This window comes from Sorex fumeus, unplaced genomic scaffold, assembly GCF_029834395.1.
Source record: "Sorex fumeus unplaced genomic scaffold, SorFum_2.1 ptg000006l, whole genome shotgun sequence".
NCBI classification, from domain to species: Eukaryota; Metazoa; Chordata; class Mammalia; order Eulipotyphla; family Soricidae; genus Sorex; species Sorex fumeus.
Genome location: NW_026606063.1, coordinates 58,576,431 through 58,599,163, shown reverse-complemented (window position 1 = coordinate 58,599,163; position 22,733 = coordinate 58,576,431). Strand labels below are relative to the sequence as shown.

General features: G+C 44.3%; 1 protein-coding gene across 1 annotated transcript in view; it reads right to left on the bottom strand.

Annotated features, from left to right (window-relative positions):
• Positions 1-22,733, bottom strand: part of ACOXL (acyl-CoA oxidase like) — a 388,417-nt gene that overhangs the window by 242,937 nt on the left and 122,747 nt on the right. The window contains exon 10 of the mRNA XM_056126755.1: positions 14,293-14,327. Coding sequence (XP_055982730.1) covers positions 14,293-14,327 — 35 coding nt within the window. The remainder of the gene's footprint in view (positions 1-14,292; positions 14,328-22,733) is intronic.

Genomic DNA, 22,733 nt, shown 5'->3' with positions numbered 1-22,733 from the left:
CAATCCCCTGTGAACGGGGGTCTGCTGTCACAGGTCACATGCCGGTCTCCACTTCTCTAATCCCTTTGCTGGTCCTCAGGGGACACCCAAGACTTTAGGGAAGTGACATCTATAATTTCAATAACAGGTTTGGACCTCACACCCAAATGGGGACTAAATTTGACCTTTCCTGGAGTAAAAAAAAAAAAAAAAACAAAACAAAACAAAAAAACAAAAAAAACCAGGAGAGCTGTGTAAAGAAATGGGAATATAGCTATAGCACAGGATTTAGTTAAAGCACATGCCTTTGCATCCTGCTGACCCTGGTTTAAATCTCTGACACCACTTATAGTTCCTTTAGCCCTTGAACACCATTGGGGTCACTCCTAAGCTCAGAGCCAGGAACAGTCCCCAAGCACTGCCAGTGCCCCCCCCCCCCCCACACACACACAGAGTCAGATACCGGCGAGCTTCCAGTTAAGTAATAGAGACCTGAAGGAAAACTAGTTTCCTCCTTCCTTTATTCATGAAAGGCAACCAAGGAAAACCAGACCAAACCGTTGAGGTGCAAGCTAGTTTGCCACTTTGACTTCAGGGCTCACGCTCCTGACGTGAGCTTTTCTTAGAAACATGGGCATAGTCGCCAGGTGCAAAAATACCACACAACTGCCTGGCGTGGCCTCTCCCCCATATCAGAGTATCAGAGCAGCCAGAGCGGAGGAGGAGGAGACGTACCGGGCAGACGTTTCATATCTGCCCAGAGGTCCCCAGCAGGCAGGAGCTGCCACACTGACACAGGCAGGAAGAGCAGCTCAGCTCTCTTTCAGTCTTGTAGAAAAAGAAAAAAAAAACAGAACACCCACAGAATGGGGAACAATTTCCCCACTGTGTGGGTGGCGGGGCTCCGAGAGCTGTTATCTGCAAAGGGCACTTCTGGGGGTTACCCAGCTGTCGCCGCGATGTGGATTCCACTCAAAACCTCAAGCCAAACAGTGGGGAGGGAAGATCAAGAGACAATTTTCCACTCTGTGGGAAGCAGCTTGACTTCACAAAAATAAATGAAAATGACACAATAATAAACGAAATGTTGGCAGGGTTCTTATCAAGTGGATGGTCATGGCAGGTGCCCCCCACCCCACTGACTTGGTATCTCTCCCATTAGAATATGCTTGCTCTTTCTGTCTCTGTCTCTATCTTCGTGTGTCTCATCAGAATATGAGAGTCACTCTCCATTTATCAACTCTTCAGCACTCAATTCCATCTCTCTCACTCACTCTCTTCTCTCTCTCTCTATCTCTGTCACACACACACACACACACACACACACACACAAAGAGAATGTGCATGTGCACGTGTGCACATGGACTCACAATCAATCATACCACACAGACACATCTGTAGTAACTGGCATGGCAGGAGAACCACCATGTATGGCCCGGTGTGCCTGTGTGAGATGTTCTTAATCCTGAGCACTATTTATCATAACAAAGGAGACTTAAGAGCAGAATCACCAAGGCAGTGTGTGAAAACCAAGCCAGGCATCCTTAGGGCCTACACCCCTCTTCTGCCACACGAGACTCCCTCTTCCTCCCACTGTCTCCAGTAGCCTAAGTGGCTCCCCAGGGCCACAGGATTTGAAGGACGTCTGCTGTTCAGCCCACACTCTTGGCTTTGATGCCTCCTTTGTTTCTCTAACGCATCCGTCCTGCCAATACTGACAGCTTAGATGGACATTTGCCTCCTCCCTCCCCCCATGCCACCCGCAAGGATTATAGGTCTCAGTTTTAGGGCCCAAAAGAAAGCACATGGGTGAAGGCACTTGCCATGTACTTGGCTGATTCCACTTCAATACCCAGCACTACATATAGTTTCCCAAGTACCACCAGGAGTGACCCCTGGGCACAAAAGCATGGAATAATCCCAGAGCACAAAACAAAAATACATGGGTCAGTAAGCTTTTCTCAGCCAACTCTCTCATATGTAACAGTTCTGATCAAATGTTGGAGACAGAACTGATGATTGGAACATTCAGTGCCAAATTTGTGCTCAAAAGTGTCCTTATCCAAGAAGCCCCAAATTCCAATATTTGGGCTCTGGGTAAGTATGAGAAAGAAAATGGAAACTATTTCTCAATTGCAAGCATAAAACTCTGAAGTGACCCAGAACCACAAAGGCCTAAGATACAACCCCATTTCTAAAATCAACAGGAAAAGACAGACCCAAGGAACTGAACGCCAGGTTTCAGGGGGACATCTGCCCCCACATTCCCTGTAGTCAATAGGTGGAAATGAGCCAAGTGTCCAGGGACAGACAAGCAGATAAACAATGTGTAGCTAAAGGAATATTAGTCAGTCTTAAAAATGAAGGCATTCCTGCATCAGAGATAGAGTACAGGGGTTAAGGCACTGACCTTGCTTCCCACCAACTCCTGTTCAATTCCCCAAACCCATATATGATCCCCTGAATACTGGTATCACTCTTCAGCACAGAGTCAAGAATAGTTTCTGAGCACTGTCAGGAATGGCCAACAACAAAGAAAATAAAAATAATAAATGTAATGCATCCAACTTGAAATGATCTATCTGATTTTTTTGTTTGCTTTGTTTTATTTGGGAGAGGGTTTGGGGTCACACTCAGCAGTGCTCAGGATTTATTCCTGTCTCTGCTCTCAGGGGTTACTCCTGGCAGTGCTCAGAAACTATACAGGGTGGGCCCAGGATCAATCGCAGGTCGGACATGTGTAAGGCAAGATGAAGGTTCCAGAGATCTCAGATCAAAGGCAGAAAATAGAACAGGGCTGCTGGGGCCAGAGCAGGCGCACGGGGTGAGTGCTGAACAGGGACAGAGACACCTCGGAGGGAGCTGGGGGTGTCAACTGCCCAGTGGGGAGAAGCTGTGGAAGGCCACAGCCTGTGTTCTTTGCCTTTTGCAAAGGTTAAGATGGTGACTTGTAATGAGGTTATATTTTCCACAATCGGCGGAAGGAAGGACCTGCCAATGTCCCCCTAAGTCACCAAGCAGGATTTCTAAAGAGATTCACAACCAGAATCCTGGTCCCTTGTCTCCTCCTCTGCATGGAGAGGGAATGGGGTTGGGGGCAAGAACAGGGAGAAGGGACAGGAGGTAGGCAGCATCAGAGCCGAGGCTGGTTCCTGCCCTCTGCTATCCCCAGAAGCAGCACCTAAGGGGAGGGAAGCAGAGGGTGCTGCTGACCTTGGTCACTGTCACCATTCCTAGGACGTGGAGTCCAGAAGATGGTGCCCTCCCACCCCGCGACTTATGCACACTGATGTGTTTTCTGGAATTTTTAGCATGAGTTCCTTGTATCACAGAAATAAATCTCGGGGCACTCTCCTCTGACAAGGCCCTGAACCTACTGGATTTAAGATGACAGGACACACCCAGGCCATATGCGCCACAGGACTATCCCCATCTGGGCCCATGCCACTCAGAGGTTTGCCCCCTGTATGGGCACAGCACAACCGCCCAAGTTGGGACACTGAATCACTATAATCACTTCCCTCTGCTTCATAACAACCATTTACTCCCACTTATCAGTCACACTGCTTCCAGAATTTTCTGTGTATATGACAGGGCACCACAGTTGCGGACCCCTTGTGTGAAAACGGGCTTCATGAACCACCACATAACTTGCATCACAGCATCATGAGGCTGATGGTTACAGAACTCGGAGTTCACAAGGAAACTTGAGGAGCTGCTCCATCTCATCTCTTCCCCTGCTGACTCGAGAGCTAGTTGTTTTATTGCCATGTTTCTAAACACCCATGACTCCCCTCACTCTGAACATAACCCCCCCCCCCCCTCCAGAGTCTGAACAGAACAGCCTGGAAGCAATCACCCCTGAAATCACAGCATGGGATGACTGTGCCAGCCAAAATGTGATGAGAGCACAGAAGGCAGCCAGGAGGAGCCTGGCAGGGGGAGCTGGGGTGGGTGTTTACCCTGGGAAGTTGTTCTCATGTATGAACCACGGATGCCAGACTTCTTTCCTCCTCTGTCTTATAACCAGGTCTTCAGGGATCTTCGTTTTGAGGAGCAGGTTCTAAGTCCCAAGTGGAAACAAACTACCAGGACCTAGAAGGAAGCTGAGGCAGCCAGGCTCCAACCAATTCCTGCACACCCTCCCCACACTTGGCCTCTTCTCCATAGAAAGTTCCAGCCATCACAGAAAGGATCAGAATTCTCAGGAAGCTGCTGATCAGCTGGTCAGAGCATCAGCCTCCTCAGCAGGGCCTGCCGCCATCTGTTCGCTTCACCTTTGAGGATGGTGAAAGCCACTTCCTCTAGGATGCTCTCCTTTACTGGTTTACCTCCTCCTGTAAGACTTGTGTCTACAAGAATGGTCATTCAAAAGGACATACATGGAGAAGCCCCAGGGAAAAGCATCCCCACCCCATTTCCCCAACACTCTAAATCCCTAGGTAAGCTCTAGGAGAAGATCAGGTGCCCAGCGAAGGCAGTCTCGAGCTCAAGACAACAACAAACCACCAAGAGTGAGAGGAACCTCCCAAAAATCACAGCCATTAATGCGTCTATGCAATACTTCTCCAACTCCAGAACAAACACTGAACACAACAGGAATCTAGCAACACACAATCCTATCCACTGCAGAACAAACACTAATCACAACTGGAACCTAGTAATATACAATCCACAAACATGTGCAATGGGAAGGCAGCACAGAACTTCATCATGTTTAATGAGCAGAGATAACCCCAAAGAGAGCCCCAAAGTTTTAACAAATAATAATGAGCTCTGTAACCTCTCTGATAAGACCATTAGAGAGGAAATGTTGAGAATGTTTAAGGAATTCAAAGAAATAATAGAGCAGACAGTCAATAAAACACAATAGAATATGAGAGCAGAAATGAGAAGACTACAAGCAGAAATGACAGAACTAAAGAATTTGTAAGCAAAATTTAAAAAAATTCACTGAAAGACCTCAGCAGGAGTGTAACAGCAGTTGAGGACAGAATAAGTACGCTCAAGATGAGATGCAGAAAACCTCTAGATAACAGAAGAATATGGGGGGGGGGAAGACTCAAAATAAATCAACAGTAGACATGAGAACTCTGGGATGCTTTCAAGAGAAACAACATAAGAATACTCAGGTTCCCAGAGATCCAGGAAGGCAATTCCAATAAAGAAACATTAGTCAAAGAAATTATCACTGAGAAGTTCTCAGAGCTAGAGGGCACAGACATTCAGATCCAGGCCTGACTAGTACCAATTAAAAGAGACCCAAATAAAAAGACTCTATGACCCATTCCAATCAAATAATAAAATAGAATAGGGAAATATTTTTTAAAACCTATTCATAATTGTGTCTCAAAAATCAAGTACCTGGGAATTGGCTTAACTATAGAAGTAAAAGACCCCTTAAATCTCGCAAGAGATCAATAAGTTTCAGAGATGCTTCCAAACCCCCTGACAGGCTGAGTCATCCAGGACATCCAAAGTCACCATCCAGTCAAAAATGTAACTCCAGTTGTATCACCCAATTCAAAAACTTTGAATTCCTGGAGTGTGCGGCTGCTACATCACTGATTAAACTAGTAGTCGCATACAACACTGGATGGGATGTAAAGTAGAAGGCAACTAATCTCAATGAACAAAATATAAACACACAAGGCTTAACCTGTAACAACATTGTTAAGGTTATACAAGGGTTTAATGGCTATGTTATACAAGGGCCTAATGGCTCTACGGTGATACAACAATTTTCACACACTATCTTCTATGGAAACATTTTTGATCACTTTCATCAAATTATTTATAAGAAGTAAGTTAAAGTAAATTATTCAGGACCTGCTATAGAGTCAGGCTTGAGGGGTGGTTGGGAAAACTGGAAATAATGGTGGTGGGAAGATGTAATAGTAGTGAGATTGATGTTGGAATATTGAATGTAACAAATCATCATGAATAACTTATAAAATTAAAAACGAAGCAAAAGACCTATACAATAAAAAACCATAAAATATGAATTAAGTTAATAAAATAAGGCACAAGAAATGAAAACGTGTCCCCTGATCATGAACTGGAAGGATTAACATCATCAAAATATCAGTACTCCCCAAAGCATTATACAGATTTAACACAATCCCTATAAGGATACCCATAAAAATTTGCAAGTAAATAGTTCAAACACTCCCGAAACAATATGGAACAATAATATGACCCCCCACTTCCTCACCACCACCACCATCACCACACCACCACTTCCCTGTCCAATAGCCATGGAAATCTTCAGGAAACAGAGGAGGCATCACTTTCCCCAACTTCAAAATGTACTTCAAAGTTGTAGTAATTAAAGCATCATTGCACTGGAATAATGACAGACTTTTGCTCAACGGATTTTAACTGAAATTGAAGAGATAAACCCTCAGTTATATGAGAAACTGATCTTTATAAAGAAGCAAAAAAAAAATGAAATAGAGCAAGGAAAGACTTTTCAAGACATGTTGGAAGACTGGTCATCATATTTAAAAAAATTAACTCAGACCTCTTTCTATTGCCATGCACAAAAGTTAAGTCAAAATAAATTAAAGTCCTCCACATCATACCTAAATCCATTAAAGTTGTACCCAGAGGAAAACATAGGCCGAAATATCAATGACATTGAAGCTATAGGCATCCTCAAGGATGAAACACCACTGACCAAACAAGTGAAAGCAAAGATAAACAAATGGGACTACATTAAATTAAGTTCCTATACCATGCTGTTTTAATTATTACTGGTTTGTAGTAGAGTTTGAAGTTAGGGAGGTTGATTCCTCCCATTTTCTTTTTCCCAAGAATTGCTTTAGCTATTCTAACGCCCAAGAGTGGACGAGATCAGTACCAGGAGTTTTGCTCCATGGCTTGGAGGCCAGCCACAAATTCTAGGGAAAAAGGGAGAGCAGATAGAGAAATGAGCACCAAATAAAGGATCTTCCCAGGATAGGAGAAGCATGCTGAAAGTAGACTATAGACCAAACATGATTGTCACTTAATGCCTCTTTTGCAAACCACAACACCCAAAAGGAGAAGAGAACAAAAGGGAATGCCCTGCCACAGAGGCAGGGTGGGGTGGAGGGATGGGGGGTGGGAGGGATACTGGGACCCGTGGTGGTGGGAAATGGGCACTGGTGGAGGGATGGGTATTTGATCATTGTATAATTGAAACCCAAACACAAAAATTTGTAAGTCTACAGCTGTACCTCATGGTGTTTCACTAATAAAAATTTTAAAAAAAGAAGTTCCTGTATCGCAAATGAAACTACAACCAGAACACAAACATAGCCCACAGACTGGGAGAAATTATTTGCCCTCAACTCATACAATAAAGGGTTAATAGTGTATAAAGCACCAGTAGAACTTTACAAGAAAAATACATCCAACCTCATAAAAAAATAGAGAAACTCCCTTAAAGAAAAAACACAAATAACCAAATGTCATATGGAAAAAAAATGCTCTATATAACTAGTCATAAGGGAAATGTAAACAAAACAACATGTGATATTGTCTCATACCACATAGACCCATCCATGATAAAGAACAACAACCAGTTCTGGTGTCGATGCAGGCAAAAAGGGTCCCACATTCACTGCTTTGGGAACGTCAAGTTGTCCAGCCTTTTTGGAAGACAATGTGGACATTCCTCTCAAGACTAGGAACTGGACTTTCATATAACCCAGCAAGCCACTCCTAAGGGGCCCAAAAACACACAATGCAGAACAGACAACTGAAAACAACCCAAGTGCCAAAAACAGATGACCAGAAAAAGAAGCTAGGATACATATATACAATGGAATACTACTTAGCCATAAGAAAAGATGAATTTGTGCATTTGCTGATACATGGATGGATCTGGAGTGTATAATGCTGAGTGAAATGAGGGAGAGGGACAGATACAGAATGATCTCGCTCATATGCAGGATATAAAGAAACATAGTGGGGAATAACTAACTCTGGAAGGCAAAAGAAACAAAGAGCAGAATAACTGGATCTTAGAAGAACGTTTGTCACTGGAGGCTGGGTAAGTAGGTTAGGGAACGGAACGCTACAACAATGAAAGAGGGAAGTGTCGCTCTGGATGAGGACTGGGCGCTGAAAGTTGGTAAAGCAATATGTATGATACCCTATCAGTAACAGTATTGTAAACCATTGTTTCTAATAGGAGAAAAGAAAGAAATGCCTGCCATAGAGACAGATTGAGGGGCAAAAGGGAAATGGGGGACACTGGTGGAGGAAAGTGGACATTGGTGAAGGGATTGGTGTTGAAATATTTCACACCAGAAATTCAATCATGAATAACTTTGCAATTCACTATTATTCAATTTTTTTAAAGACATCTACACACCAATGTTGATTGCAGCACTTAGGACAATAGCCAGGATTTGGAGTTAACCCGGGTATCCAACAACAAATGAGTGGATAATGGAGATGTGGCATACGTACACAATGGGATACTAATCAGCTGCACGGAAGGCTGGAATCATGCCATTTGTTGCAAGTTGAATGGAACTGGAGGATATCACGTTAAGTGAAGTCAGAAGAAGGACAAATACTGTATGATCTCGCTTGACTGTGGTACATAGAACAACAGGAGGAAGGAATGCAAGTATCAATGGAGGCAAAACCAGGATTACACTCGGCGGGTAGGGCGTTCGCCTTACACGCGGCCAACATGGCCAACCCGAGTTCGATTCCTCCACCCCTCTCGGAGAGCCCGGCAAGCTACCGAGAGTATTCGATATGCCAGACACAGTAACAACAAAGTCTCCAATGGAGACGTTACACTGACCTTAATTTATTAAAAAAATATATGAGATCAGAGAAAGAAGGAATTGAGTGCAGGTGAGTAAGAAGAGGAAGACAGGATGTACAGTGCCAGGGGGCAGGGACCTCAGGAATATCAGTAATGTGGAGGTGAGTTATATGTACATAGCTAAACCAAAAAGCAAACTATATTGAAAGCAAAATACACAAACTACAACCAAACTGAAAAATGTATGTATCAGGAGGAAAGCTGAGGAGTGAGAGGGAACCTGGGGACACTGGTGCATGGAAGTTGACACTGGTGGTGGAATTAGTGTTGGCACATTGTATGTCCGAAATTCTACCATGAATAACGTTGTAAATCATGGTGACTCAATAAAAAACTAACTGATGTAAAAAAAAAAAAAACCTGATGTCTATCCTGTGACTTCACACACTCAATATGCAAATATGCATACTCTCTCACACCCTACATACAGAAACACACCCTGATTTTGCAACCCTTCCCTTGCCCTCCTCCCCCTTCCCCCCCCCCCAACCCCGCAAGAGTAAGTAGTGACCTTAGGCAGAGATAATGTCTTCCTTTTTTTTTTTCCCAAATGCTCTGAACACTGCTCAGAGGGGCTCTGCAGCAGAGCCTCCCACCTCACGTGTTCTTGCTCCTCTGACCCCACTTCCACCAGAGAAGAGGTCTCTGGTCCCTCCCTCTGAGCACCAGTGGGGGCCTGTAATGATGCCAGCCCAGCAGGAGAGAGGGAAGTGATGCTTTGCAGCTTCCTACTCTGGCTCACAGAAAGGAAACTGCTTCCAGTTTTCCTGGACGCTCATTCAGAGAAAACCAAGCAGCATTCTGGGAGCCAAAATACAGTGGGTAGAGCTCTTACTTTGCATGCATTCAACTCCTGGCACCACATAGGGTCTCCTGAGCCCCTCTGGAAGTGACCCTCAAGCATAAATCTGAGTAGCCCCCAAGCATTGCTAGGTGTGGTCCAAATCACCCCCCCCAAAATTAAAAATAATAAAAATTTCTTAAAATACCTGGGGGCTGAAGAAATAATACAGAGGGTATTACACTTGCCTTTTATGCATCCAACCCAGGTTCGATTCCTGGCATCCCACATAGTCCCCCAAACCCATCAGGAGTAATCCCTGAACACTGAGGGATTACTCCTCAGAGCCAGGAGTAAATCCAGAGCCAAACACAGAGCCAGGAGTAAACCCTGAACACTGTCAGTTGTTACCCAAAAACAAAACAAACAGGAAAAGAAAACAAACAGAAAACAAAAAGAAAACAAACAAAAAAACAGAAAAAAAAGAAAACAAACAGAAAAAGACCAGCAGTGGCTAGAAGAAAGTCCAAACAGGCCCAGAGTGACAGGGAGGCAGCAGTGGCATCACGCACAAGACACAGAAGCCTGAAGATAATTGTCCCTAGCCCTGAGCTTTACAGCACAAGCTCCAGACCCTGTGACACAGCAACAAGTCATAGTCACATATCTGCACAGAAACTCGGGCAGCCAGAATGATTGGGGCAGGTGTCAGGACGGCAGCGTGGAGGGAGGGGCAATGCAAAGCCTTGTCCTTTATCGACCTTTCTTCACTGGTCCTACATCTTTCTCTTTTCTGTTCTTTTTGGCTCACACCCAGCAATGCTCAAGGGGTTACTCCTGGCTCTGCACTCAAGAATCACTCCTGGCAGTGCTCAGGGGACCATATGGGATGCTGGGAATCAAACCCAGGTCAGCCATGTGCAAGGCAAATGGCCTGCCTGCTGTGCTATTACTCCAGCTCCACATCTTTCTCTTCTCTCATCACCACAGGTTCCAGCATGAGCCCAGGAATCTGGCCTTCCTCCTCAGATCCACACCTCTATTGGCTAAAGGATGGGGCAAGTTCTTTTTCATCCCAGCAAAGTGCTCCCCGAGTCCCACGGTGGGAGGAGGGCGGGAAGACTCCCAAGTCACTGTTCTGTCCAAGGCTTTCTCGCTCCCAATGCTGTGGGGAAGTGTACCCGCCTCCACCCCTGGGTGCTGATGACAAGTAAGCATGGCACCAGGCATGCAACATCGCCATGTGTAGGGAAGCCAGAAGCTCCTCCACAAATTCAGCTGCCCAAGTGCTGAGGGACAAGTGTCATGCAGATATCCTCATGTCTATCCAACTCTGCGGTCTGATCTAATTCCCAGATTCTCAAAGTCTGGGCATGGAGCAAAAATCCTCCAGCCGGATTTCCACTTAGGAAAAGCCGAGTTTCCTCCAGCTCCACAGAGATGAGTTCCTGTCCCTGTTACAACTGGGAAAGTGTGTGCTTATTCTCCAAGCCGAGACAGATATCAGCTTTGGGGGGAAAGGGAGACTGCTTTCCTGGGCACAGAACTATGGAGGAGCATCAGAGGAAAAGATGGGAAATAGCCAGAGCTCACTCCCTCTCCCACTCTCTCTCATACTTGCTCTTGCTCTCACAGGTAATGTCTCCTTCACACAAAGCATCTCTCATATATATACAGAGTTAGCATCTCTCTCACAAACAGCATATCTCTCTCATGCTCTCTCAAACACAGCATCTCTCATACATTGCATTTCTCTCACACACAAACACACAAACACTATATATAGAGATAGATATCACTGTATCACTATCATCCCGTTCTTCATCGATTTACTCAAGTGGGCACCAGTAATGTCTCTACTCCTCCCAGCCCTGAGATTTTAGCAGTCTCTCCTTACTCATCTTTCCCAATGATTGGAGGCTCTTCAGGGTCAGGAGAATGAGACCTATCATTACTGTATTTGGCATATCGAATACACCATGGGTAGCTTGCCAGGCTCTGCCCATGCGGGGGGGATACTCCTGGTAGCTTGCTGGTCTCTCTGAGAGGTATAGATAGATAGATAGATAGATAGATAGATAGATAGATAGATAGATAGATACATAGATATTACTCTCTATGATTTGTTGCCTACTGTCTGAACTCCACCAAATGTGGTGTGGTAATTATGGAAAATGGGTAGGAAGTGTCTTATTATGATATGTCACATGGCCGCTTTATGGCTGGGCTGTCCGGAAAGCAGCCTGGAGCGTGGCAGTGGTTGGGTAGTGGTCTGGCGTGGAGTCTGGTGGCATGGCTATCGGGGTCTCATTTTATACTCCCGACTGGGAGGAGCAGCCGTTGAGATCTGGAGGGTTGGACGATGAGGAGATTATCTGGTGCCAGCAGGGTGTGGCAAGGTGTGACTTATGGGCGATAGATATAGAGATAGATGCACAAATATATTTCCTGTTTTTTTGCCATTCACATAGCATCTCTCACACACGGGCCTCTCTCTCACACACAGTATCTCTCTTTCACACAGACACCATCTCATGTACACCCAGCATCTCTCACACACAGCATCTCTCCCTCACACACATATATAGCATCTCTCATACATAGTTAGCATCTCTCTCTGTCTCGCTGCCTCTCTCTCTCTCTCACACTCACACACACACAGATGTGGCATCAACTCTGCTCACACACTTCCTAAATTCCTAGCTGTAGAACAGCAGTCCACATTACCAAGAGTGGCAGCTGCTCCCATACACAGACTCACACGGACATCTCTGAAGTATGAGCACTCAGCACTCCGCAGCTTTCTCCAAGGATCCCCAGACATCTCTCACATGAACTTTCCTTCCCTCCCACTCAGCCCTGGCTCCTAGCATGTGGGATCCCCTCCTGCCCTCTCCTGCCCCCTCCCGCACACAGAGCCCTGCCAGTGCCAAGGCCACAGGGACGGACTGACTCCCTAATGGCCTGGTACATGCTGCAGGCTAGCTGGGTATACAATTGGCAGTGAGCCCTTTTCCAAACCATTCTTCAATCAGGTAACTTTTGTGGAGAGTTGGCCGGATGGATGTGTGCAGAAGTCAGCTGTCCCCAAGGAAAAAGAGTTTAAACTTATCACCAGAGAGTGGCACTCTGGGAAGGCCTTGGGTAGGTTACAAGAATAGCAAGGACAGGGGCTGGAGCAATAGCACAGTGGGTAGGGCATTTGCCTTGCATGCGGCTGACCCGGGTTCGATTCCCAGCATCCCATGTGGTCCCCTAAGCACCACAGGGATAATTCCTGAGTGCAGAGCCAGAAGTAACCACTGTGTATCACCGGGTGTGACCCAAAAAGAAAAAAAAATAGCAGGGACATTTCTGCTCACTCTGTGGTTACCGGTTAGTGTGATGGTGTTGATGATGATGATGATGATGATGATGATAGTTTGTGTTTTTCTGGTTTTGGTATTTCAGGATTTGGGAAGATAGGGGTGGTATTTGGGCCACAGACAGCAGTGCTTGGAGCTTATTCCTGGCTCTGTGCTCAGAGATCACTCCTGGTGAAGCTTGAGAGACCGTATACAGTGCCAGGGATTGAAGTAGGAACAGCCACAAGCAACTTCCCTGCTGCACTCGCTCTCTGGACCCTGTTATTCTTTTCTTAACATACATTGTAATTCACCTATATCATCATTGAGAAAACTCCTCTGAGATATGGGCAGGTACCTCTACCAGAACCAGGATGCCAGAAGCATTGGCCTGGAGGATCAACATGATGGAAAAACTAACAAAGACTCTATCACTGTCTTTCTATGCCCAAAGGGCAGGAACCCCACCAAAGAGATTTTAACTTCAACCTGCCTCTCTCCCTCAGTTTACCTCACAAGAGCAAGGCACCAAACTAGGACCCTGTTACAGCCTGGAACTATGTCACAGCCCAGACCTGAACCCCAAAGTGATCACAGCCCATTGCCAGATCACCATCCTGGAACCCATAGGTGTTGCCACTGGGGTTCAAGTTCGCCATTCAAATGTCCCCTCTCAGCTCAGAGAGATGAACATGCTCCTTGTGGCTGTGGTATGCTCCTCTTCAGCCAAAGAACAAAAGCCTGTGAGTCCTAGGGTCATCGCACTCACATACTTATAGAAACTAAGTCGTTTTTAATTCATTCAACATCTCCATGTATTTAGGTGCATTCAAAAAAATTTGAACACCAGAGCCAGGAACATTAATCCTAAACATGATGTAATTAGACAGAGGGAGAAATCATGAAACAACACAAAACAGGGGGCTTTCAGCCATTCTCAGAGGTAGCTGGGACAGGAGAGGTGTTCCCCACAGTGGCTGCTCAGGAACCAGTCCTTGCCCCACTTCCTGTTTGCCTCCCCCACCCCTCACTCCAGGAAGCACATCCCTGATTTCCTTCCTCACCCTCCTTGGAGCACACTTACCCACAAATCACTCAGAGACCTGCTCTAGAACACTGATCTTTAAGGAAATATACTACCTGCTGCTACTTTCATGTAAGACCTTATCTCTCCAAACAGCAATCATCTCTTGCCAATCAAGCACCAAGAACAATTTCATCTCATTGTTGTGACCCTGATATCATGAACAGAGCAGCCACCATAAGAAAAGTAAAAACCATAGCCCCCCCTCCCCCCGACCACCACCATCAAAGCAATGCCCATAAGCATTAAAAAAATAAATAAATTTTAACTTTACCTGTGGCTATAGCGAATGGCTATGGTCAACCCAAGCTGTAATTAAAACAGAGAAATACATATTAAATAAGATCAGGAATATGAAAAACTGACAAGAAAATTAATACCATCAGGTTTTCTAATTATTCCCTAAAATGCCCCACTGCTAATGCTTCATACACAACACATCTTAACCATAGAGCTTTAGTTTTAATCAACCTCTAAACTTTAAAGTCTAACGCAGAGGTTTCCAAATGTATTTGGCCTTCAGCCCTCTTTACAGGGGGAAAAAAAAAAACCTCAGCACATCCCCCTAGATATATACCTTCTTTGAGCTAACAAGCAGAAAGTACCCCAAATTGCAGACAAAGCTACTATTGCCCCCCCACACACCATTTCATTCCAGAATCCTGGGCAGGGGGGAGAGCTGGTGACCTTGATATCAAGGAAAATTGTATTGGGTATTTAAGAATAGTTTGATATAGGTTAGAGAGAAGGTATCTCTCAACAGGAAATACTTCTAAAATAGGGCTGGAAATTTTTTTTCCTTTTCCTTTTATTAGGGGACCAAGAAGTGCTGAAGAGGCTCAGAAGCTGCACCTGGCCATACCAGGCTCTGTTCCAAGATGTGCGGCAGCTCAGGTCCCTCAGTGCTGGTGGCTAATACTTCAGTGGCACTCAGGGGACCACAAGGAACCAAAGATCAAACCAGGGGCTTGCCCACACGTGCAAGACACACACTCAGATAGCACAGGGATTAAAAGCACATGTCCACCCTGATTCAATCCCTGACACTGCATAAGGTTGGTCCCCCAATCCCCACGAGAAGTGATTCCTAAGCACAGAGCCAGGAATAAGCCCTGAGCAACAACAGGTGTGACCTTAAGCAAAGAAGCAAGAGGATATGCATAAAATAGAGACATAGGAACAAGTGGAGGCTGGTACTGTCTTCTCCCTGCTGAGCCTGCTGAGTGCCAATTGACCCTCTCTAGCAGAGGTGGGGGTGAATCCTATGTAGCTGAGCTTAGCCGGCTCATGCGAGGATCATGGTGGCTGGCAGAAAATTCAGGCCAGCCAAGTTCAACGGCTGGCTGTGTGGAAGTCAGCAATTTAGCTCAACTTTCAGACCTTCAGTGTTTGCAACTGTTGAAAGGCCAAAATAATTATTTTCTCACAGGATTAATGTGAGGATTAGGCAGTTTTCCTATATTTGTGTTTCTACCGCTGCACGTGTGCCTGTGTAAGCCTGACAGAGAGGAATGACTCTATAAACAAGAACTTCGCTAGCACCATTCAATGCAGTCGGCACCCCAACTAATGAAAATCCTGTCCCATTCCAGATCTGCAATTTCAAGCTTATTTTTGGAACTCTGAAAGTCTTTCACCAAATTAATAACAAGTCGTGTGTACAAAAAGTGTGGCGGCATGCTGCATGCATTCAGTGGTCCCATGAGCCATTTCCCCACCCCGGCCAGTCACTGCTCCCGAAGTATGCCTGAAGGAGGGAACCGGGTTGCCAGAGTGGTTGGTGATCAGTTGCCGTTCATTCCAATCTCCATCTCTCCATTTATTCCATTCTCCCTGCACACCTATTCCAGTCTTGCACTGCCCCTCATTCTGGTCTCCCACTGTCCCTCTTTGCCATCTCTCCATGTTCAATCTCACGGTCTTAGTCATCGACCCAATCTTCCAGGGGTAGCAGACACACATAGGTGAGGTAGCACAATCAACAAATGTAAAGCCCTTCATTCCAGGAAGCTTCTAGGACAAAACAGAATCCTGCTAGGAGATCCGCTCAAGGGAGGGATTTTCATCTAAAAGCATATTTTTCCTTTCCTTAGTCCAAATTCATTTAAACAGTCATGTTAAAATTACTTCTTAGTAATCTTTCTAGTCATTTTGTAGGGACACAGAGAAATATTAAGCTTAAAGGGTGGCTCTCCCACTGGCCAAGCAAGTGAAAACAGAGACAGATAAATAGGACTATCTTAAACTAAGAAGCTTCTGCACCTCAAAAGAAACAGTGACCAAAATACAAAGACAGTCTACAGAATGGGAAAGGATATTCGCCGAATACACATCCGACAAGGTTGATATCAAGGATATACAAAATATTGGTTAAACTCCACAAGAAGAAAACAACCAACCCCATCAAAAAATGGGGCGACGAAATGAACAGAAACTTTCTCAAAGAAGAAATCTGAATGGCTAAAAGGCACATGAGAAAATGCTCTACATCATTAATCATCAGGGAGATGCAGATCAAAACAACAATGAGATATCATTTCACACCACAGAGACTGGCCCACATGCAAAAGAACAAAAGCAACCAGTGTTGGCACAGATGTGGCGAGAAAGGGACCCTCCTTCACTGCTGGTGGGAATGCCGACTGGTTCAACCCTTTTGGAAAACAGTATGGATGATTCTCAAAAAACTAGAAATTGAGCTCCCATTTGACCCAGCAATACCACTCCTGGGAATATACCCCAGAGAGGCAAAAAAGTATAGTTGAAGCGACATCTGCACTTGTTTGTTCATTGCAGCACTCTTTACAATAGCCAGAATCTGGAAAAAACCTGAGTGCTCGAGAACAGATGACTGGTTAAAGAAACTTTGGTACATCTACACAATGGAGTACTATGTAGCTGCTAGAAAGGATGAAGTCATGAAATTTACATAGAAGTGGTACTACCTAGAAAGTATCATGCTAAGCAAAATGAGTCAGAAAGACAGGGACAGACATAGGAAGATTGCCTTCATCTGGGGAACATAAAGTAACAAAATGGGAGACTGACATCCAAGAATAGCCGAGATAAATACCAGGAGGTTTACTCCATGGGAAGTGCCCTGCCACAGAGGCAGGGTGAGATGGGGAGATGGGGGGTGGGAGGGATACTGGGATTAGTGGTGGTGGGCACTGGTGGAGGGATGGGTACTCGATCATTGTATAACTGAAACCCAAGCACAAAAATTTGTGTCTACAACTGTACCTCATGGTCTTTCACTAATAAAATTTTTTAAAAAAAGGTGGCTCTCCTGGGGACATCTGTCTATGTATCCCAGATTACAGTCCTCAGGTCAGATTAGTCCTTCCTAACCCCAGCAGAATCCTCACCCAGTTACTTCTTTTTTGGGTCTTGACAGTTTGTCCATTACCCTGCTCTTAACTTATTATAAGTTTTAAGGCGCTTGGCCTGTCCCTTTTCAATGCCAGGGTAGTTTACAGCTTGCCCTGGGTTCATCCAACTCCCTTCATAAGGACCCTCCTTTTGGGGTGCTAGGAACTAAGGACAACTGAGGCTTAAGTCGAGTAAATATCACAGATGCCCAGGAGTAAATATTATTTGGAGTCAATTAACTCTCAAGTAACAAAAGAATAGCATTAACATTGCTCTAAAGTAAATTGCAGTGCCGAGCAAGCAGCCTCAGGGAACTGAAAGGCCCTTTCTCGGCTCACATGAGCACCTAGGCAAGAGGGAACCCCTAAAAATTTAGAAGTGCTCGAGAAGTGGAACTCCTACACCAGCATCAACCTGTGGGCCCCTCCCCCACAGGTACAGTGGCAGCAGGGAGTGTGGCCTCAGGGGTGTCAGCCACTCACGCAGCTGCAGTTATTTTCCCCTTTCCCAGCTCTTGGACTCACATCTCAACCTCCATTACCTAATTCTTACAAGGACACCCTGACTGGACCAAATACATTAAGTTAGGCCATCAGTCTACTAGACTTTTCCAATCAAAATACTCCCAAACTCATCAAAATAACAGTGAGAAAAGAATCTAAACAAACCTAATGTAAAAGAACACATCCCCTGAAGCTGCACTAGAGGCCTCACATAAATCACAGAGGAGCACCAAAGAGGAACTTAATATTCTTGAAAGGGGACCACCATTGATGGAGCCCATCCAGAAGCCTCCCTCGCAGCCAGAGGGGGACACTGATAGTGAACAGGAGGGATCCACCTTCATACTATTACAGTAACATTAAACAGCACAGATCCCTACCACGAGGAGTGGATGAAGAAAAGAGCCCAGAAGCTTCAACAGGGAATACCCACAAATACAATCACTCTGATAAAGAATTCACAGAAGAAATGCTGAGGATGTTCAGTGAGCTCAAAGAAATGGTGGAACAGGCATCCAGTAAATTAAAGGATATTAAAGAAACAGTGGAATGGACAGCCAATAAAATACAGGAGGAAATGAGAGCAGAAATAAGATACAAACAGAAGTGTCACTAATAAAGAATTCAGCAGATGAAATTAAAAACTCAGTGGGTGTCCTCAAGAGTAGAATGAAAATAGCTGAAGATAGAATCAGTGAGCTTGAAGATGGACTGCAGAAAGCATACAGGCAACAACATACAATGAGAAAAGACCTCAAAATAGTGCAAGGGCGAGTAAGAGACCTAGGGGATGAATTCAAGAGGAACAACATAAGAATCATCGGAGTACCAGAAGGACAGGAGGCAACCCCTATAAAGCAGCAACAGTTATAGATACCATTGCTGAGAAGTTCCCAGAGCTGAAGAATGCAGGCATCTAGATCCAATAAGCCCAAAGGGTACCAGCTAAAAGAGACCCTGATAAAAAGACTTCAAGACATATCATAATCAGAACAACAAATACCACAGATAAAGACACAATACTGCAAGCAGCAAGGTCAAAGAAGAAAATCACATACCAAGAAGCATCCCTTAGATTTAGAGCAGATTTATCAGATAACATTGTCTGAACCCGAAGACAGTGGTGGGATATAGTGAAAAAACTGAATGAAATGAATGCCTTATTAACAATACTTTATCCGGCTAGACTCTCTCTCAGACTCGAAGAAACAATACACTATTTCATGGAAAAACAACAGCCCAGGAACTTGATAGACTCAAAACCAGCTTTCAAAGAAGGACTGAGGGGGCTACTGTAAGACAAGACAAACCCCACAAGCACAAAAAACTTCTACAGAAAGATGACACAAAAACCCACAACAATAATCTCTCTCAATGCCAATGGTCTAAAGTAATGAAGTGACACAGAGTGGCAAAATGGATTAAAATCCTGAACCCAACATTCTGCCGCCTACAAGAAACACATCTGAACAGTCAGAGCAAACATAGAATCAAAGTCAAAGAATGGAAAACAATCCTTCAAACAAACAACTCCCTCAAAAAAGCTGGGGTGGCCATACTAGTATCTGATAACATAGATTTCAGGCTGAAAAATTAGAAGGGACAGTGAAGGCCATTTTTAATTATCAAGGGATATGTACATCAGAAAGAAATCACAATCCTAAACATATATGCAGCCAATAAGGGACAAGCAAAATACTTAAAACAACCACTAAAATAGACTTCAAGGAGGACATTGGTAGCAACACAACAGTAGTCGAGACTTCAACACTGTCTTATCACCTCTTGGTAGATCAACAAGATTAAAACTCAGCAAGGAAGTACTGGCTCTGAAGGAAGAAATGAAAGAGAGAGAGCTAACATATGTATATAGGGCTTCTCATTCCCCCAAAAAACAAATACACATTCTTTTCCAGTGCAAATGAAACATTTTCCAAGATAGACCATATGCTGGGCCACAAAACATACCTCATTAGAATCAGGAAGATAGAAATTGTATCAACTATCTTTTCAGACCACGATGCACTGAAGATAGAAGTTAATCACACACGGAAATGGAGAATCAAATCAAACACCTGGAAATTAACAGTTCAATGTTGAACAATGAGTGGGTCAGAGAAGAAAACAAGGAAGAAATCGAAAGATTCCTGGAAACAAATGAGAATGAAGAGATGAGCTACCAGAACTTGTGGGACAAAGCCCAAGCAGTGTTAAGGGGAGATTTTATAGCTCTGCAAGCATTTCTCGGGAAGGAAGAAAGGACCCACATAAATAACTTGACTTCACAGCTTGAGATCTTAGAAAATGAACAACAAAAGGAGCACAAACCAGGCAGGAGGAAATAATAAAATTTAGAGCAGAAATCAACAAGCTGGATTCCCACAAAACAATCCAAAAGATCAATGAAACCAAGAGCTGGTTCTTTGAAAAACTAAACTAAGGAGGCTCACAAAGAAAGTGGAGCAAGAAAAGCCTCTTCAACAAATGGTGCTGGCAAAATTGGACAGCTACATGCAAAAAAGGCTCAGACCTCTATCTAATACCATGCACAAAGGTCAGATCAAAATGGATTAAAGACCTCAACATGAGATAGAATCTATAAAGTACATTGAAGAAAAGATCAGCGAAACACTCCATGATATTGAAGCTAAAGGTATCTTCAAAGATGAAATGCACTGACCAAGCAAATGGAAGCAAAGATAAACAAATGGGGGTATCTTAAGAAGCTCTGCACCTCCAAAGAAAGTGACCAGGATACAAAAACAACCTACGGATTGGGAAAGAATACCCTTCTGATAAGGGATTAATATCAAGGCTATTAAGGATATACAAGGCAATAGTTGAACTGTACAATGAAAAAAAAAATCAGACTAAGGTGATGGGACTAGGATGAGGACTATGATGGAACTATGATGACTTGGACTAGGACCAAAACTACGACTACAGTTGTGCTGTAAGGGGAGAGATGGAACTACGTCAGGGAGGAGAGAGAAACAGACTACCAACAAGCCTGTGGCCCTGCTTCTCTGTTCCCGCTGTCCTTCGTCTGTCACCATCCGGCCATCCGGGAAACAGTTCTCGGCTACTGAATGCTACAGTTCCAAGTGCCCACGCTTCTTTGAAACTCAAACTTGGCCTCTTTCTTCTAACACACCTCACGCTGTTTGCTTCTCCTCCATCCCAGGGAACATGGAGTCTTAGATTTCTCCTTTTTTTCCAGTCCAGGACACGGATGAGAAATAGACACACAAAAGAATCTCTGAACCCAGCAGCTTGTTGCAGAGATTTCTCCAGACCCTAATTATCTACAATTTTAGAATTTCTGGAACGCGAGAGCGGCCACATGACATCTTATGCTATTTATAACAAGCAATACAAAAGTGAGTATGGGGGGAAATTATCTGCCATAGCGTCAGTATGGGGGAGGGGGAGGGGGGCAGGATACTGGGGACATTGGTGGTGGAAGATGTACACTGGTTGAGGGTTGGGTGTTCGATCATTGTATGACTGAAACTCAAACATGAAAGCTTTGTAACTAGATCTCATATTGATTCAATAAAAAAATTTTTAAAGAAAAATGAAAAAAATATCCAATACAATCAGAAAATGGGGCAATGAAAGAAACAGAAACTTTCTCAAAGAAGAAATTTGAATGGCCAAGAGTCACATGAAAAAATACTCATCATCACTAATAATCTGAGAAATGCAGATGAAAACAACAAAGAGATATCATCTCACACCACAGAGACTGGCACACATCCAGAAGAACAAAAGCAACCAGTGTTGGAGTGGATGTGGGGAGAAAAAGACTCTCCTCCACTGTTGGTGGAAATGCCAACTGGTCCAGCCTTTTTGGAAAACAATATGGACATCTCCATTTGATCCAGCAATACTACTTCTAAGAATATACCCTGGGGGTCCAAAAACACACAGAAGAAAAACACACCATTTGCATTTCTATCTTCATTGCAGCACTATTCATCATAGGCAGAATCTAGAAAGAACCTGAGTGCCCAAGAACAGATGAATGGATAAAAAAGACTATGGCAGGGGCTGGAGCAATAGCACAGCAGGTAGGGTGTTTGCCTTGCATGCGGCCAACCCGGGTTCGATTTGCAGCATCCCATATGGTCCTGTGAGCACCGCCAGGACTAATTCCTGAGTGCAGAGCCAGGAGTAACACCTGTGCATTGCCGGATGTGACCCAAAAAGCAAATAATAATAATAATAAGACTATGGCACATCTACACGATGCAGTTTTCAAGAAAAATGAAGTCATGAAATTTGCTATTCATGAATGGACATGGAGAGTACCATGCTGAGTGAAATAACTCAGAAAGAAATGGACTGATATAGAAAGACTGCATTCATTTGTGGTATATAAAAATATATATAGTAGAAGAATAATATCCATGGGCAGAGTAAACAGGGGTTAGGAGGACTGGTCAATGATTGGAACTAACCACAAGTGTGGGGGGGGGGGGGGCTGAGGGAAGGTAATAGGGAGGAGAGACCACTATGACAATAATAGCTGGAAATGATTACGCTGGACAAGATCTGAAGGCTAAACATAGATAAGGGATATTCTTGATAACCTTTCAGTATCAATATCACAAACAACTATGCCCAAAAGGAGAAAGAGAGAGATAAAAAGAGAGAGAGAGAATAAAAGTGCCTGCAATAGAGGCAGGTAGGAGGTGAGGGTGGGGGGTGATGGGAGGGAAACTAGGGACACTGGTGCTGGGAAATTTATACTGGTGGACGGATACGTGTTGGAATACTATATGACTGAAATCCAATCATGAACGGCTTTGTAATGTTCTATCCCACAGTGATTCAA